Source organism: Schizophyllum commune (assembly GCF_000143185.2).
Source record: "Schizophyllum commune H4-8 unplaced genomic scaffold SCHCOscaffold_16, whole genome shotgun sequence".
NCBI classification, from domain to species: Eukaryota; Fungi; Basidiomycota; class Agaricomycetes; order Agaricales; family Schizophyllaceae; genus Schizophyllum; species Schizophyllum commune.
The window spans coordinates 318,226-335,250 of NW_026089553.1; the positions used below are offsets into that span (position 1 = coordinate 318,226).

At 55.0% G+C, this 17,025-nt stretch overlaps 5 protein-coding genes across 5 annotated transcripts; 1 reads left to right on the forward strand and 4 right to left on the reverse strand.

Moving 5' to 3' along the window:
* Window positions 1–9: 9 nt before the first annotated feature.
* On the reverse strand, window positions 10–489 carry SCHCODRAFT_02644561 (uncharacterized protein). The gene is made up of 2 exons (XM_050346397.1): window positions 322–489; window positions 10–272 (listed from the first exon to the last, which is right to left on the reverse strand). The coding sequence occupies exon 2, from the start codon at window positions 268–270 to the stop codon at window positions 67–69; it is 204 nt and encodes a 67-aa protein (XP_050197147.1). The 5' UTR covers window positions 271–272; window positions 322–489; the 3' UTR covers window positions 10–66.
* A 1,830-nt stretch (window positions 490–2,319) lies between these two features.
* On the reverse strand, window positions 2,320–3,931 carry SCHCODRAFT_02593878 (uncharacterized protein). The gene is made up of 3 exons (XM_050344005.1): window positions 3,892–3,931; window positions 3,746–3,844; window positions 2,320–3,689 (listed from the first exon to the last, which is right to left on the reverse strand). Exons 1-3 carry the CDS (start codon window positions 3,893–3,895, stop codon window positions 2,362–2,364), a joined length of 1,431 nt encoding a protein of 476 aa, XP_050197148.1. The 5' UTR covers window positions 3,896–3,931; the 3' UTR covers window positions 2,320–2,361.
* An 801-nt stretch (window positions 3,932–4,732) lies between these two features.
* SCHCODRAFT_02603557 (uncharacterized protein) lies at window positions 4,733–7,143 on the forward strand (the record flags this gene model as incomplete). Its single annotated transcript, XM_050344057.1, has 3 exons — window positions 4,733–4,912; window positions 5,259–6,982; window positions 7,107–7,143. The coding sequence occupies 3 exons, from the start codon at window positions 4,733–4,735 to the stop codon at window positions 7,141–7,143; spliced, it is 1,941 nt and encodes a 646-aa protein (XP_050197149.1).
* Window positions 7,144–7,454: 311 nt separating this feature from the next.
* Window positions 7,455–14,663, reverse strand: SCHCODRAFT_02673563 (uncharacterized protein; the record flags this gene model as incomplete). The annotated part of the gene is made up of 15 exons (XM_003026283.2): window positions 7,455–8,704; window positions 8,757–8,798; window positions 8,847–9,062; window positions 9,114–9,281; window positions 9,747–10,988; window positions 11,041–11,082; window positions 11,131–11,193; window positions 11,244–11,342; window positions 11,397–11,440; window positions 12,035–12,515; window positions 12,902–14,032; window positions 14,173–14,241; window positions 14,295–14,393; window positions 14,441–14,524; window positions 14,582–14,663. The coding sequence occupies 15 exons, from the start codon at window positions 14,661–14,663 to the stop codon at window positions 7,455–7,457; spliced, it is 5,112 nt and encodes a 1,703-aa protein (XP_003026329.1).
* A 1,418-nt stretch (window positions 14,664–16,081) lies between these two features.
* SCHCODRAFT_02644572 (60S ribosomal protein L21) lies at window positions 16,082–17,002 on the reverse strand. Its single transcript, XM_003026282.2, has 5 exons — window positions 16,976–17,002; window positions 16,852–16,920; window positions 16,688–16,802; window positions 16,438–16,631; window positions 16,082–16,382 (listed from the first exon to the last, which is right to left on the reverse strand). The coding sequence occupies exons 2-5, from the start codon at window positions 16,910–16,912 to the stop codon at window positions 16,270–16,272; spliced, it is 483 nt and encodes a 160-aa protein (XP_003026328.1). The 5' UTR covers window positions 16,913–16,920; window positions 16,976–17,002; the 3' UTR covers window positions 16,082–16,269.
* Window positions 17,003–17,025: the final 23 nt, after the last annotated feature.

Here is a 17,025-nt window from a genome sequence, read left to right on the forward strand (position 1 = left end):
CTGGTTGGGTGAATTACGGCGCAACCGGGTCTGGCCCGCGAGGCTGTTTTGCTGCTTACACAGCATTCAAATGTGCAGGGCTAGATATGAGAATACAAAATGTATAGAGGGCGAGCAGTAGAGACTATTGGGGCACAAGGGGTCGTACATAGGGATGCGCGGGAAGTAAAGCCACGCCGAGGGCGTGGGGACACCGCCTGAGGATGATGACGGGAAGGCATGCGTAGCCTGGCACGTGGTGCCCTTACAGTACTGGTGTATTGGGCACATATCTGCAATGGTGTCAGTACGTATGATGGGTGCACGTAGCTGAGCACGCACCTTAGCTGCATCGCGCTGGGGCTATGACGAGGGCCCACAACTTGTTTTCCGCGTCCTTCCCGCACCTCTTCCTCATCATGTCACGTCTTCCGGCACTTGCTCTCGCTCCGAGGGCGCGGCGAGTGGATGAACTTGAGGCGTCATGAGCCAGGAGAGTGGTAGAAGGAGACAACGAACGCTCCGCTTTGACCGCTAGACGTGGCGTCATCATTTTCGATGCATGTGACAGACGGACTTAGAGATTTCGTCGCGTCTGGCCTATGGCCACAAGTGAGCGTGTGGCCGACTTGTAGCAGCCGTGGACGGCCTTCCTCGTGCGTGATATCATTAACGCTGGTGCGTACATATTTATTTTGTATCTTCAGACCATTTTCTCTTGATTGCTGGCCACGGTAACACCGAAGGCAGAAGCGGGCCTCATGTTATGGCGGTGACACCACGAAAAGTTGGTAGCCGCACTCATCAGCAGCAAGTAATTGTATCGCAGTCACGAAAACCTCAGTCCTGCAGTAATCTATAGATGATAGCCCATAATATAATCAAAATACCTAATTCACCCTGTTTTTACCCTGCTCAACCATGTTTTAACCATCGCAGTGGGTGAATTTGGGACACGACCATGTTATCGGGTGAAGGCACCGGTGACTGTAACCCGGTATGGGGTCCACAGTGGTTTCCGCACTTGTGTGCGGCCGAGTCGATGTCAACCGATGTCCGACTTACGGTTTCGCGCTCCGACTCGTGCAGTCATGACGTCCGTCAGTTGTTCTCTCGACATGCTCACTGGCTTCTTCAAGTCTTGTAACGATCCTCGTATGAATGTATATGAACCGTATTCTGATAGCTGTGTATTCAAGACACCCATATATAATGTTTATGCCATGCCAGCCTGTACCAGCGTTGATGGGATCGCGCGCCTCCGAAGAAGTGACAAAGTCAAGCAAACTGTGCTCGACGACCTCCACACTGACACCAACAACCAAACAAACAACCAAAATGCAGAGGGTGTCACTCCGTAGGCAGCGCAGCGAGTCCGTTGTATTTGTATTGCTTGGGGATATAAATGACCTGCTAGCTTTCGAGCTTCAGGGAGTGAGGAAAGTACTCGTGTACCCCCATGGAAGCGACGATCGGGCCAGTTCCAGGCGCATTCGTGATGTATCTCAATATTCACATGGATCTTTCAGGAGCAATCCAAAGTATATCTCAGTTATCGCTGGTACAAAGTGCTAGAAGCGCTCTGAACTGTTTCTCTGTTCACAACCTAACCTGGCTGGTAGGGAACTACACAACCGCTCGAAGCGGAGGGGGAAGTCCCTGAAAGTATCTACAGTGGGGCCTTATATACAGATTCCCCTTGTAAGTATGAGTAAAGTACCATAAGTCATGACGGAGTTTAACCGAGGTCTCGGCAGGTAGCCGAGCGGAACTGGCTGATTGATTTCGTATATTTGGGCGCTTGGGCGGCGCGAATACACGTTCCCCGGACCCGCCGAAGGCAGATGCCGAAAATACCGCATATTTCGCCTTTTCTCGGATTTCTCTTGCTTGGCAGAGCGCCTTGCGTCGGATAGACATGCTATTCCTCATGCTTTCGCAGGGGAAGGGCTTGGGCGAGGGCCACAGCGCCCAAGGAGAGCAGCAGAGCACCTCCGAGTCGGAATGTCACGTCACGTCACGGTTCAACTTCGGCACGGTCACGTGACACGTGCGCGCCACTGGCGGGTAGTGGATCAAAGCTGCGTGTGCAGCCTCGCTTGGTCCCTGCCTCCGGTATATGATAGGAAGAACTGTCTCGAAGCCTGAACACGAGTAGATAGAACCAATAGAACAATGGGTATAGGGGTATATTGGACTGAGGGTGATGGCACGCTAGTACGCCTACCACCTGGATGATCCCCTCCTGAAGACTCGAGGGATGTCATCGAGCACACACAGATGGTCGGTCTGATGCACAAGAGCTCCGCTCTATCTTAGGGCAGTCCTGAAGAGGTTGTTCATGGTTTATCTCTTGTGCAGTTCAAGGTCCAGCTAATTCTCTCATAAAACCGAAGTAAAATACCTGCGACGCGCCCGTTGTACAGTCACGACGCCGCAATGGTATCTACAGGTCCGTATGAATGAGCCAGTATATAGCGCATATACGCCGGAAAATACACCTAAAAAGGCGATTTTAAAACCCCGGCGTATCAGCGTCTTCGCATATATGATGGCCCGAGGCGGTAAGTACAATGAAGGATCGAAAGGGTCGGGCTCCTCCCCTAGTTCAGTGTAAGGGTCATAGCAGAAGCACGTCAAGTAATCCATCTCGGGTGATTGTAGGAGAGCTGCGATATCGTCATTAGATTCGTGGTATAGCCAGCGGAATGCTAGCGTGCGAAGTCGAGCAGACGAGCGCCTAAGCATCGCACAAAGAGGGGATGCTTGTATGCCTGCGACACACATCTGCAATTGGTCTAGGCGCGGCGCCGTCAGGCCTCCAAAGAAGTTGGTCCAGTCGTACATGCCAGACAGGATGAGAGTGCGCAAATGTAGAAGCATGACGGGAGTCGGAAGCTTTGGAAACAAGCGCCCGTCATCTAATCCTGGAAACTTGTCCGGTGCTGGCTTAACGTTGGCACGCAGGACTTCTAGTTGGGGACATTCCTGAAGTAAACCCATGATCTCGCCAGCCATGATGCTGTTGACGCCGACATGAGTGAGCCGATGGAGAAGGGATGGCGGCGCACTGAAGCGCTGGCAGTACCACTGCACCTCCCTTATCGTCGGAGAAGCGTGGAACTTCGTCCACAGTCGGACCGTCGGCGACCCCTCCCAGGCACCCCCATGAAGACGAAGCATGGCTCGCTTCAAAGAGACAAAGGAGTCCTCCGGAAGCTCAAGTAGAGGCGCCATCATCTCGCAGACCGTTGGGGGCTCGTACTTCATGATGATAGAGATCTCGCCCCAGCGATGCGCGGAGCTGGCGACAAGCTCCATGAACTGCACGCAGACTTTGGTATTCCGAAGACGGCTGGGCGTAAACATGTAGTCGTTGATGCGGAGCGCGAGCGGCACGCCCTGCGAGTGCTTGAGACCGAGCCTCAGGGCGGCGACGTCGCATGGCTGTGGCAGCGCGACGTCGATCACTGTCCATAATTGAGGAGTCCCGCGTGTGACGGTGAACCAGAGTGAGCACACGCGTCCGAGTTTCACGGTAGCCTGGATGTAGGAGAGCGTCCTGACAGATGTGCTGGTAGGGTCCATCCGCTCGTCTCGCGGGTATGCGAAGAGACCGTTCGGATCTCCGCACATCATGAAGATGGTGCACAGCAGCTCGGTTGGCAAGCGGTTTATGACGCAGGGAGAAAGAGACTGTTTGGCCCTCACTGTGCATTGATGTCAGTACTGATTTTCAGCGGCAACACCGTAGCAACCGTCGCACCATTCGTAGGCATGGACTGCTCTACACCTCCTGTAGCCGGAAGGCTGACGATTGAAGCACCGTAGCGCGATCTCGTCGAGTTTTCCAGGGGGTTATCCACTGTCAGGAAATTAGCGATGGCGAAGGCGATAAATGCGTCGACGTACTCATTCGCTTCGCTCGTAGGCCAAGAGTGCGGAGTATGTGACTGGGAGCCCTGCTCCCTCGTCGTCAGCTCACCTTATGAGAGCTTTCATACCGATGGAATCGATGCCGCTCTCGGAGGAAAGACAATAAGGAAAACAATTGGCTGATCCGGGAAGCAGAAGATGACTTCGAGCCAAAGCCAACGGGGTTCGGGAAGGTATCATTTCTCCGAGTCGCTATTGTGAGATCCCTCTGGCGGTACGACATAAGAATCTTTCGCAGCGAGTAGTTGCTATGCACGAGCGAACTTCGGTCTCATTGATGGTGGCCAGCGTCAACCACCGGCTGCGGCATTGGCCGAATAGCTCGGCGAGCACGTGTCGTTTCTCACGGGGGCCCGTACACCTCGCCTTCTTCCCACCATCATCTGCATAGTTCTATGCCCTGACAAAGCGACATACTTGACTTCTCGTTGAAGAGAAGAAGCCATAGACATCCTTCGACCGCTCCTGAGCCGCATGCCCACGCATAATTTACTGACAACAGTGCCTCGGGCTAATCTGAATGCTGCCTACGCTTTGCGTGTTCCCCGTCGTGCCCGCTGATACTATAGTCTTTGGTTCTGACCATAGCATCTAGCTCTTGGTGACCCCCGATACCGCACAATGGTGCCGCCAATCTGTAAGGGCATCGTTGCCTCATATGGGCATGCTTGTTCTCCTGTAACGACGCGGTTGACATAGCGATCGCACATCTACTCACCCCTCGTTTCTCCCACGATTCTACTGAATGTCCCCTTTGTTCCCTGTACGACGAGACAAGACTTGCCGCTTTCATTCCAAATTTCCCTATTCGCGTTCAATGGGCGACGACGACTGTTATGCACTTAAATGCTCGAAGGTGAAGCCGTTGACCCTCAGAAACGACCGCCTCTTTTACGACTCAGAACGCCTTGTACCGATTACGCCCTTTACGTCGCTTGTTAACGAATCGGACGCTTACGTCGCCTACGTTGAACACGACCTACTGCACGGTTTCTCGGTGAGTCCGTGTCGCCACAATGTGACCGGGCCACAAAGTCATTAACTGGCACGCGTAGAGACATACACGCCCTCTACGACTTCCTTTTCTGGATTCAGACTCAGGACTTGCTTGGATTTCTTGAATGGAACCAAAACGCCACGGTCTGTTCTGCAGGCTACGTTCTGGCGTGCGCAGGCTCGCACGTCGAGAGGGAGATCGAGGTGCCTCTCACGACAGCGCCTCATTGTCCTCCGATGACACTCTTCATGGACCATATCTCAACATCAACATTCACGGCTCTGATGAATCGAATTCTACCGCATTCTTATCTAGTACATCCTCATCGACGACAACGCGTTCTGAGGCTATCCTCACCCCGACGGCTTCTGAGCAGTACTCTGTAGATCCTCGGGACCCCGATCTTCGCAGGATCCGAGATACACTCGATTCCATCAGGGGCGCTGGCGCCTCGCAGCCAGGCTCGTCGATGCCGGGAGAGCGGGATGGATCCTCCTCGACCCATGACGCTGGAGGACCTTCTCTTGCTCCTGTCACTGAGGAGGCCGCCTCGCAAGCCAATCCAGGGACGCAATATCCTTCGCCTGCAGTCCCTCGCGTTGACAATGCAGCACCGCCGTCGATACTACCCTCGAACCCCGGGCCGTCATCCGCGGCGCCAATGCCAGTCCAAGGGCAGACCGCTGCAGCCACAAGCATCGGCGGCCACTCAAGCAGTGCCCCGACGCGTCCCCCACGAAATCCCGAGCGGGCCCAGTCCGTCGCTGCTCGTGACGCGGGGGAACCTCTTGTCGCTCCCAACACCGGAGAGGGCAGCGCGCAAGCAAATCCCGAGCCCCAGCCTCCGTCGCCTACCCCGACTCGCATCGAGTATCCGACCTCGCCGCCACTCGTGACTGCCTCACCCTCACCCTCACCCGAAGCGTCGGAGTCGGCGTCGGCTGCACCGCAGCCCGCGATCTTTGACGTCCTACGGCTCCTCTCCTACATTGCGGATACCCTCTTCACCATCAGCGGGCAGCTGGATGCCAACAACAACATACTCGTCGAACGCATCAACGTTACCTCTGGCCATAGCTATAGAATCCTTGGGGACATCGTTCAAGCTACGCAGAGGCGCGGCGGGAGGTCCGCCACGCTTTCATCGTCCTACGAGGCCCCCTCAGGGGCTTCTGGAGCTCTGCCGCCTGAACCACCCGAGGTAGTCTCGGGCATCCCTGCTGGGAGGGCGGAAACTCCTCAGCCTGAGCTGATCGCAGATTCGGAGCAATCACCATACGTTCCCACCGAACTCGACACTCCTCATGATGATGTGCCGGCGAGTTTGTCCATCGATATCGTCGAGGAGGACAACGAACTTCTGCCTGTTGACCTTGGAGGCGGAGGCGATGCGCATGCGGCCGAGGCTGCGACCGCGCCGGCTCAGGCTCTCGACCCCATGAACGGGCCTCTCGACGAGAGCGAGGTGCGCGAATACGCGACCGGAATTCACGAAGACGCGGCGACGCTTGCCAATGCCGCTGGAGTTCTCTCTCAACCCGATCAGGTCGTCGGTGCTGACGTCGGACAGGCGGATGGCAGCCAGGAGCCAGCTGCACCCTTTGAGGCGCTACCCTCAGCCTCAGACGTCGCATCGCTCAGTGACGACGACTCTGAGCGCTCGGTCATGGAGCCGACGGCCGCACCCGACGAGGGTCCCATCGACACCCTCGTAAGCTGCCGCTCGACCAACGAGTTTTGCCCAGGCACTTTGCAGCTCATTGTCGACGTCGGGACCAATGGTGTAGTTCGCACCGGTGACAAGCTCTTCTTCCTCGGTGACTTCGACGAGGCTATCAACCGACTTCCCAGTATCTGCACCGCGCGCGATACTCAATGGTCCAAGCTGCACCTTCGAATCGGTCAGTCGGAAGAACGCAATGGTCAGGACCCTATGCTCAGGGTTTTGAGCTGCCTCAGGCCGTTTCTGCGCCGCTTCATCGGGGTTCACCTTGTCATGGATGTCGATCGCGAAGTTCAAGGCTCGGAGCGAGGCAGTTTCAATCTCGATTTTCTGTGCCTCCGTTCCCTGTGTGTTGAGGGTAAGATAACCCGTAATCGCCTGCTCGTATTCCCCCTTCACCAACTTCGCCATCTCAACATCCAATCGAAGCTAGGCGCTGCTGTTGTTTTAGATGCCCTTGACCGCTCGAAGCTGCTGGAAGTTCTATCGCTTGACGTTCGAAGCCTAGAGGGACGACAGTCTAATCTCGTAGGCGCTATCGAAGGGCCTCTGGTACTGCCACAGTATATTCACTTTCCGCCCGCCATGTATATCATGGTGGACGAGCTCGTCCCGCTCGTGCCGCAACTGGTTCAAGCTGCCGAGACGACGACGACGGACCTTCGTCTCCGGGTTGCAAATCCAGATTCATGCTCTACCGAGATGGAGAGGCTATTCGATCGGCGGAAAGATTGGGTTCTTCGCAGTGGCCAAAATTAAACGAAACCCGTAATGCGATGTAGTATTGAAATGAAGATGTACGTTTACGCTACGCTGTGCTTAGCAGATATTCAATGAACGACATGCATTTTCCATATCCTCGTATGTCTTGGTCAGTGAGTGTAAATGAGGGGGTAAGTATGGGGAAGGGTCGAAGTGGTCAGGTTCAAGGTCATATCCGTCATATCCGTAATAACGAAGTATCATCAGGCCCTGCAATTCGTTACTTCGCAGAAGAGTTACGACATCGTCGTGGTGTCCAGGGTATATCCATTGCAGGCTAAGTGCCCGCAGACGCGCCGATGCGCGCTTCAGCATGGTGAGGATCGCCTCTGCCTGAAGACCTCCCATACTGATATCCAGGCGATGTAGATAGGGAGGCGTTATTCCGCCGAATAGATTCGACCAGTCTGACATGCCTCTGAGCATGAGGATGCGCAGTTGCGGCAGCTGTATAGGAGCCGGGAGGGTGGGAATGAGGTAGCCGTCGTCCGTGCTGGGGTATATGTGCGGAGACGGCTTCACCACCGCTTGGAGTACTTGCACCTGAGAACACGCGCGAAGAAAGCTCATGATTTCTTCAGCGTAGATCAAGTCCACTCCCACATGGGTCAATCCTTGGAACGTCGCCGCCGGGGGTATGGGAGTCGCGTGGGACCACTGTGCCACACGAAGTACGGGTGACATGTAGAACACCTCCCAGAGACGTGAAGCCGTTGCGCGACGCGCATCAGTCCTGCCGAAGCGCAGAATGGCTCGCGACAAGGACGTGAACGAGTCGCGCGAGAGTTCAAGCAGGGGCTCGACCAGATCCGATACGGAAGGAGGTTCGTGTATCACGATGATGGAAATTTCCTCCCAACGACAGGCGGACGCCGCAACGAGGCTCATGAACTGCCGACAAGCCTTTACGCTCCGAGTGTTGCTATTTGTATGATAGAAGTCGTTCAGCCTCAGCGTCAGGGAGAGGCCCTTGGAGTACTCGAGACTGAGCTTCAGGGCTGCGACGTCGCAAGCTTGAGGTAGCGGGATATCGATCAGCGTCCAGAGCTGAGGACAACCGCGCGTGATTGTGTGCCAACGCCAGCAGACGCGGTCGATGATCATCGTCTCCCGAATGTAAAATGACCCTCTCCAGCTGTGGTGCAGTCTATGAGGGTCCGTTTGTTCGTCCCGCGGGTAGTCAAAGAGTTCGTTCGGGTCGCCGCACATCAAGAAGATGGCGCACAGCACCTCTGTAGGCAAGCGATGGATATAGCAGGGCTGGGGTGCGAGCTTGTCCTTCTTGCGCTTGTGACGCGCGATGACCACTGTATATGGCGGCAATGAGTGATCAATCGGAATCTCGAGCGTAAGACCTACCTTCCAAGGGTACCGAGTGATCGCCGTACGCAGGTGCGATGCCTACCTCATCTCAGAACAAGGTCATTCTCAATGCGGACGCTCACTTACCAGGCGGGCCGACGACGAGATACTTGCCCTCCGAGGACAGCACCGAAAGTCCCTTCAGCTCCTCTGCAAGCATATCCAGCGTCCGCATGATCGTGATTGGTCGGAAAGACTGACCGGGAATCTCCTTCAGAGAATCCTTGGCGAGGAAGGCGAGTTCTACTTCCGCATTAGGTTCTGGTGGGGCCGCGCTTTGTATCGACGGAGGAAGACAGCCTGCTGAGATTCCGTATAAGCACCGTACATTACGCAGGAGCAGCCGGGACGTACAACTGGTAGCAATGATTAGAGGCAGCTCAGAGGAAGGGCGCACGTTCTGCGTTTGGGACATGACGAAGGTGAATATAGTCGAAGACAACGGTGATGTAGGCGTGCTTGAGTTCAGCTCGTCTGGCGTGCGGGTACTTCGGAGTTGAGGGACGTGTTGCGCGGCCCTCTCTGTCCCACTCTAGGATCCTTTTGAAGGGGCATCTGCCTTCGGCGCCACGGACGGTTCCTACCCGAAAGACAATAAGGAGCACTCGGTAAGTACATCATCGTTCAGAAAGACGCAGCAAAATGATCAAAAGCGGCGTTGCTATGCTGTTATTGTTCTATGAACATTCTCGCGCGAAGTCTCTGAAATCGCGAAGGGGCCACGAGGGTGAAAGCCAACCGCCGACAGTGATACGGTGTCCAGGTCGTCCGCGAAGCACGCCGGAGCACGTGCGCCGCGCGTGGCGTCTCCTGACGCAATAATTCAACCGTGACGAAAGATTCCTTCGCTACGTAGAATGCCAAGAGCTTCAGCCACATGGGTCACAAATCATCCGAGGAGAAGGAGCAGGAAACACAGGAAACTTGCTAGCCCTTCACCGTCGGCAAGGACGGCCGCGCTGACTACGATGCGGTATCACTACCTACGCAACGCAAGATACGCTTGTTCCGTGGCTTCGTACGTTCTAGTGAAAGCGACAAGATTGAAGGGCAAGTACGGAGAAAAGTCGAAGCGATCCGGTTCGCGGTGCACGCCATCGTAAGGGTCACAACGGAAGATTTTCAGCTGCTTTAGCTCGCGGCTCTGGAGAAGGGCGATAATTTCGTCGTCATATCCAGGATATATCCAGCGCAGAGCCAGCATGTCTAGATATGCAGATGAGCGCCTCAACATGGCGCATATGGGACCCGCTTGAACACCTGCTATGAAGATCTCAAGGCGACGCAAGTTTGGCGCCGTAATCCCATCGAAGAGATGCGTCCAATCGTGGATGCCTCTGAGGGTGAGAGATCGTAAATGAGCCATATAGATAGGCGGGTGTGCCGTTGGTATCAGGTACCCGTCCTCTCGCTCGGGATATATGTGCGGAGCTGGTTGCACTACGGCTTGCAAAACCTGAAGTTGAGGACATGAACGAAGGATCTCCACTATAACCTCCGGTCGAAGAGCATTCGCACCTAGATGCGTGAGCCTGAGGAGAGTAGAGGATGGTGGGTTGAGATCGGGGAGATGGTACCACTGGGCGACATGCAGGACAGGTGACCCATAGAATACTTGCCAGAGGCGCGAGGCTACTGTGCTACGAGAGTCGTCACCGTGGAAGCGGAGCATCGCTCGCTTCAGGGAGACAAAGACGTTGCGAGGAAGGTCTAAGAGGGGGAGGACCATAGCGTGTATCGTCGGAGGCTCGTGCACCATGATGATAGATATTTCCTTCCAACGAGAGGCAGAAGCAGCGACCAGAGTCATGAACTGCCTACAAGCTTGCACGCTGCGGCGTTCCTTTGCCGTGTAATGATAGTCATTGAGTCGTAGCGTGAGGGGGAGGTCCTTCGAATACTTAAGACTAAGTTTCAGGGCAGCAACATCGCAGGATTGCGGTAGCGGAATGTCTATCAGCGTCCAGAGTCGAGGACATCCTCGCGTGATCGTGTACCACCGCCAGCAGACGCTGCCAATGAGCATCGTTTCACGAATGTAGAATGACGCCCCGTAGTTCCTGTAGACGCTCATAGGCTCCGTATGTTCGTCCCGCGGGTAGTCAAAGAGTTTGTTCGAGTCGCCGCACATCAGGAAGATGGCGCACAGCACCTCAGTCGGCAGTCGATGAATGTAGCAGGGATGGGATGCGAGCTTGTTCTTCCTGCGCTTGTGTCGCGCGATGACCACTGCGGGCGACGGCGATGAGCAAATAAGTAGAGCGCCAAACATGGGATCTACCTTCCAAGGGTACAGAATGATCGCCGTACGCGGGCGCAACGTCTATAACCTTTCAGCGAAAGTACGGAGCAAGCAGGAGAACCGACTTACCGGGTGGGCCGACAACGAGATACTTGCCCTCCGAGGACAGCACCGAAAGGCCTTTCAGCTCATCTGTAAGCGTTGTAAGCGCCCGAATCATCGTCAGAGTTGGAAAGACTTACCGGGGACATTTCGCAGGGAATCCTTAGCAAGGAAGGCGAGTTCCACCTCCGCCTCAGTTTCAGGTAGGGTTTGGTCTTGCATCGCCGGGGGGAGGCGACCTGTAGGTGTTTGTATCAGCCCCGTGAGGGCCGTGAGAGAGCATGAGGACGTACTATCGACAGCAACGATCTGAGGCAGCTCAGAGAAAGAGCGCGTGCTTTGTGTTTGGGACACGGCCAATGAGTGAATATTGCCGAAGAGTTATGCGTGTTCGAGTCCAGCTCGCTTGTTGCGCGGATTCTCCAAAGATGGAGGACGTGTTGCGGCGCCTTCTTCATTCCCTCTGGGGTCTTTTTGAGGGCCCTCCGCATCGGCGACATGGACGGTACGTCCCGAAAGACAATAAGGAACACTCGGTAAGCCCATCGCCGTCAAGAAGGCCACAGCAAAAGAATCAAAAGCGGCGTTACCATGCTGTTATTGTCTTATGAGCATTCCGGCGAAGTCTTCGTAGGAGACATGAGGGTGGAAGTCAGCCGCCGATACGGCGTCCTCCGAGCAACGCGCCAATGCACGTGCGCCGCGCGTGGCATTTACTTCAACCGTGACAATGTATTCCTTCGCTGCCCGGAAAGCCTTGCGCCGCAGTCCCACGCGCCACGAATTATCAGAGAAGTGGGAACAAATGATAAATAAATCTTGCGAGGTCCGAGTTCTTCAACATCGATAAAGATGGCTGCATCGACTACGATTGGGTCACATTATTCAGTATCTACACAGTGAACGATACGCTCGTTCCGCAGCTTCGTACGTTCTGGTGAATGCGACAAGATTCGGTGGCAAGTAAGAAGAAGGATTGAAGGACTCCCGTTCGCGTCCTTCATGTGGCTCATAGCGAAAGACTTTGAGCTCCTCTAATTCTCGGCTGCGAAGGAGCGCCACAATCTCGTCGTCCCACCCCGGCCGTACCCAGCGAAGAGCCAGCATGTCGAGACGCGCAAACGAGCGGCTCAACATAGCACTTATCGAGATGGCCTGGATACCCGCGAGGGCCATTTCCATCCGGCTGATGTTGGGTGCCGTGATCCCGTCGAAAAAGCGCGTCCAGTCGTACATGCCGCGAAGCGAGAGAACTCGAAGATGAGGAAGGTGTATAGGTGCCGGCAGCGTCTGAATGAGGTGACCATCGTTCCTACCGACGAATGCGTCCGCAGGCTGGACGACCGCTTGCAGGACTTGCAGTTCGGGGCAAGCGCTGACGAGCGCCATGAGATCCTCGGGTAGGATGACTTCTATGCCCAGGTGAGTGAGGCGTTGGAAAACGAGCGACGGGGCATCGACGAATACGTAGAGCCACTGCACGACGCGAAGCGCAGGCGACGCCTAGAGCATCTGCCAGAGGCGGGACGTAGTTGTGTGGTTGAAGTCGTCCGCGAAGAAGCGGAGCATTTGCCCTTCATGCGCAGTGGATCTGGGGGGTACGAAATTTGACGTCGAGTCCATAGAATAGATACATGTACTCTACGCGTTGCCAAATGCATAAGACACCAATGTACTTTAGGTCAATAAATCTCTTCAGACTCGTACTTTTCTTCGAATTCTTCATAGGTCTTCGTGTACAAGACGACCGCAGGTGGGAGATACGGTGAGGGGTTAAATAAGTCTGGCGACCGCCTACGACAAGGGCCATCGTACGGCTGATAGCAGAAGACCTTTAGCAGCTGCAATTCATGGCTTCGAAGAAGAGCGGCGACTTCTTCGTCGTTCCCCGAATACAGCCGCCGTAGGGCAAGCGCGTCCAAATGTGCCGACGAGCGCCTCAGCATTGCGCTGATCGCTTGGGCCTGTACACCGGTCGTAGACAGACCAAGCCGCCGGATCTTTGGTATGGCGATACTCTCGAAGAAGCGCGACCAGTCGTGCATTCCTCTAAGCTCCAGGAATCGCAGACGCGAGAGGATGATGGGCGGTGATTTGATCGGGAACAAGTATCCGTCATCTTCACCCACAAATACACTCGGTTCAGGGGTGACGACAGCCTGGAGGGCCTCGAGATGAGGACATGCTGTGAGGAGCTTCATGATCTCGTCGGGCTGTATGTCATCTATGCCGATGCGAGTAAGATGGTGGAGAACAGATTCAGAAGCGCTGATACGCGTGTAGAACCACTGGCAAGTCCTGAGGACGGGGGACGCATAGAACAAATCCCACAGGCGCGTTGTCGTCGACCTGTTAGCACCGTCTGACTCGAAGTGGATCATTGCTTGCCTCAGACAGCTATAGGATGCGCGTGAAATCTCCAAAAGTGGATGGACTATATCGGGTGTCACGGAACGTAGAATGATGGATATCTCTTCCCAGCGAGAGGCGTACGCAGAAACAAAGCGCATGAATACCGTGCAAGCGACAGAACCGCTACCATCTTGGGACCTGACATGGTAGTCATTGATCCGAAGCGTGAGCGGAAGATTGGCGGAGTACTTCAGACTGAGTCTGAGCGCGAAGATATCACAGAGCTTCGGCCGCGGCACGTCAATCATCGTCCAGAGCTGTGGGCAGCTACGCGTGGTGTGGAACCATCTTGAGCAGACATAGCCGATGGTCACGGTCGCCCAGCTGTAAAAGTGTGTCCTGTTCTGAGATTCCATCTTGTCCGACGACTCGTTTCGCGGGTACGAAAAAAGCTTGTTCGGGTCGCCGCACATCATGAAGATGGCGCATAGCAGCTCCGTCGGCAAGCGATCGATGAAGCATAGGTGGGGTGAGACCTTGATCTTAACAAATGCAGGACAGGGCCTTACGCCATTCACTGTCGAAGATGGTTATTACAAACAAAAACACTGTAGGAAAAGGAATACCCCAAGAGATACAATGATTGCGGTACGGTGGCGTGTAATATACTGCTCAGAAATGAGAAGAGAAGGGGGGCGTGTAGGAGACAGAGCTCACCACGAGCAGACGGATCAATGAGTATGGTTTTGCCTCCCCCAAGCATCACACGCAGCCCCTTCATCAAGCCTTGAAAACGCGCATTAAGCATTCAGCTGATTGATCGTAGTACGTACACTCACTCAAATCTCCATTCACAGAGTCCCTGACGGCATTGGTCTCCGCTACCTTCGATTGAGCCGGGGATGGTGTGGTAGTCTGCATCGTAGAGGGAGTATGGTCTGGTTCCAACGTTAGTACTGGCAATGCGGAAGAAGAACGAACGCACTGGAAGCGTCTCCCAATTGCGGAAGCCCTACAATCGACGCGCCATAACGAGAGCGCACCTTATCCGGGCTACTGGCAGACATTCCTGGTGACTGGATATCAGATACTCCCGTCTAGATCGCCTGTTGTACTTCGGACTTACGAGGTTGTTGCACAGTCACTTGAAGACAGATCTTGGCGAGGATGGTGGTAAAGGGAGCGAAGGGCGGAGGATTCCTGCGCATCCGGAGACACTGTCCTTTATGGGGACAGCAGATTCGCCGACGAGGATTGATTGTTCTTGCCGAAAACAATAAATGAAGTTCGGCGAACTCATCATCATGGCAGCAGGAATTGTCATGAATATGCTGCTATTGTCCACGGCACACGCCGGGAGTGTCAGAACATCTGCAGCAATGCCATCGAAATGTATATGGGCCGAAGGTCGGCCGTAGAGGTTGCAATCCCCGAGCAGCACGCCGGGCACGTACCACGATCGAACGTCAGATCCCCTCACCGCGCCCATAATAAGGATCACAGTAGATTATGTGTGCACGAGACCAGCCCTCTTGTTGCGCAAGTTCCACGAGGATAAATTAGGGTGCGGTACGGTGCCCTCATCGCCTCCACTGGGGTCCTTTTGGGGGAGCATTCACTTCGGCGACATGGACGGTTCCTACCAAAAGACAATAGGGAAGCCTCGGTGAGCGCATCACCATCGAGGAAGTCATAGCAGAAGGATCAAAGGCGGCGTTGCTATGTGACTCCGTTATTGCTCAGTGAGGTTTCTGGCGGTGGGTCCGAAGGAGCCATGAGGGCGAGGGTCAACTACCACTACGGCATTTTCCGGGAAGCACCCCAGTGCGCCGCATGGCTCGTGAGAAATTGTAGAGGTCAGCACGCGATAGCAACGCGTTACTCCAACCGTGACAGTATACTTCTCCGCAGCCCAGAGAGCCGCACACCGTACCCGGAGGTCCGCGAATCTCTCCAATTGGGAGAAGTAGGACATAAAGGAAGCGACATGACATTGGCGTATAGATAACTTAAAAGTGCTCGAGATTAGTAGATCCCGAAAGAATCATGAGTACTTCGCTTCGAGCTCTTCATATGCCTTCGTATACATTACTGGTGGTGAGATACTACACAATCAGTGCAGTGCTATCAGCGCACTTTTGTCTGGCAAAGGTCACTGGGGCAGGTTTCGAGAGGTCGCTGCTGGTGAAGCTGAGGCCACGGACGTCGTCTTTTATGTGGGTGATCGCTTCGCTAGCAATGTAGCCGCGATACAATAGTGATCGCCCGGCGACCTGTCTCCGTATTGACGGAAGGACATAGCTCGATCGCCGTTATTATGTAGCCACCCGCCCCAATTGTGCCTCCGAAAGACGTACCGTAATGATGAGCCCGTGGCAGCTGAAGTCGACCATCGGCTACGACATTTACCATGGCTTGCGAATTGCGTTGAACCGGCGCTCGAAAGTCTTCGGTTTCGTTGCTTCTGTAAGTTGGTCGGGGGGATCAGGGGAACGGCGCGCCTTCGACGAGGACGACGGAGCGAAGGTCAACCTGTGATATCCGACATCACAATTGTGTGCGGTAGGGCCTGGTCTCATGTTCGAAACCGGATACTCGCAAAGCAAGCTTTCAGAACCGCCGAAAATGCCTTATCATGGAGTCGTAATTGCATGGTGGGCATAGTAAGGTACATACATCTGCGCCAAGTGTGATGGGGGCGAGTGAGAGACAGCATAAGCGACGGCGAGGTAGCGCAACCCCACGGTGCAAGGTCAACGGCGAGGCAGCGTGAACCGGCGCCACCTGGGCGGGCCGGATTAAGCAGCGATCCGTTTAGATGTACGTCTCGTATGGGACCGGACGCATCGTCTGCGGGGTGTTGTCGGCGACGGTGATGGTGTGGGCCTCGCGGGGGAGGGTAGGCTGACGGCGGAGGTTGATGCGCTCTGTGAAGAAGACGGATGAGCTTGTGTTCAGCAAAGCAGGGTCGGATATACGCACCGCCCTTCTCCTTTGCCGCGGTGCGCTTTTCGTGGTTCGCCTTGACGCGGTCGATGAACTCTTGCCGGCACTTGGAGTGCTTCACGTGCTCGACACGGAGGTTGACGCGCTTTTCAATGTAGCGGTTGCCAACGACCTTGTAGACGATCACACCGACGGCGTGCGGGGTGACGTTGTATACGATACCCGTGCGGCTGAGGAATGGATCTGGGTTAATCGCGCGTATGTGTGAATTGGCAAGTAAACGCACCCGTGGTAGTACTTGTGCGGCATGCCCTTCTGCTGAGCAGCGTTGGCCTTGATGTCAACGATGTCGCCCACCCGGTAGTTGATGAGGTACGTCGACAGTTTCACGGGGCCGTGGTCTACATATCGTTAACACCTAGACTTCCAGCACTAAGTCATTAGACGCACCCTTGAAGCCCCGCTTGAACATGTCGCGCGTACGCGCGCGGTAACCGAATGAGTGGGGCATCTTGAGGACTGCTCAGCGTACGATCAGCGTTCCGGACGTCGGTCGAGCAGCAATTCCACACACGTTCGCCTTGGGGTCGTTGATGGCAGCGCCGGCGACCTCAGCGATCGCTC

Excerpts from the sequence above, each read along its gene's own strand:
- SCHCODRAFT_02644561 (XM_050346397.1), bottom strand. The coding sequence starts at position 270 with ATGTGCCCAATACACCAGTACTGTAAGGGCACCACGTGCCAGGCTACG.
- SCHCODRAFT_02593878 (XM_050344005.1), bottom strand. Across the intron at positions 3,690-3,745 it reads GCAGTCCATGCCTACGAATG|TGAGGGCCAAACAGTCTCTT; the intron begins GTGCGACGGTTG and ends ATCAATGCACAG.
- SCHCODRAFT_02644572 (XM_003026282.2), bottom strand. The coding sequence starts at position 16,912 with ATGCCCCACTCATTCGGTTACCGCGCGCGTACGCGCGACATGTTCAAG. Across the intron at positions 16,803-16,851 it reads GTTCAAGCGGGGCTTCAAGG|ACCACGGCCCCGTGAAACTG; the intron begins GTGCGTCTAATG and ends AACGATATGTAG. Across the intron at positions 16,383-16,437 it reads CGCGGCAAAGGAGAAGGGCG|AGCGCATCAACCTCCGCCGT; the intron begins GTGCGTATATCC and ends TCTTCTTCACAG.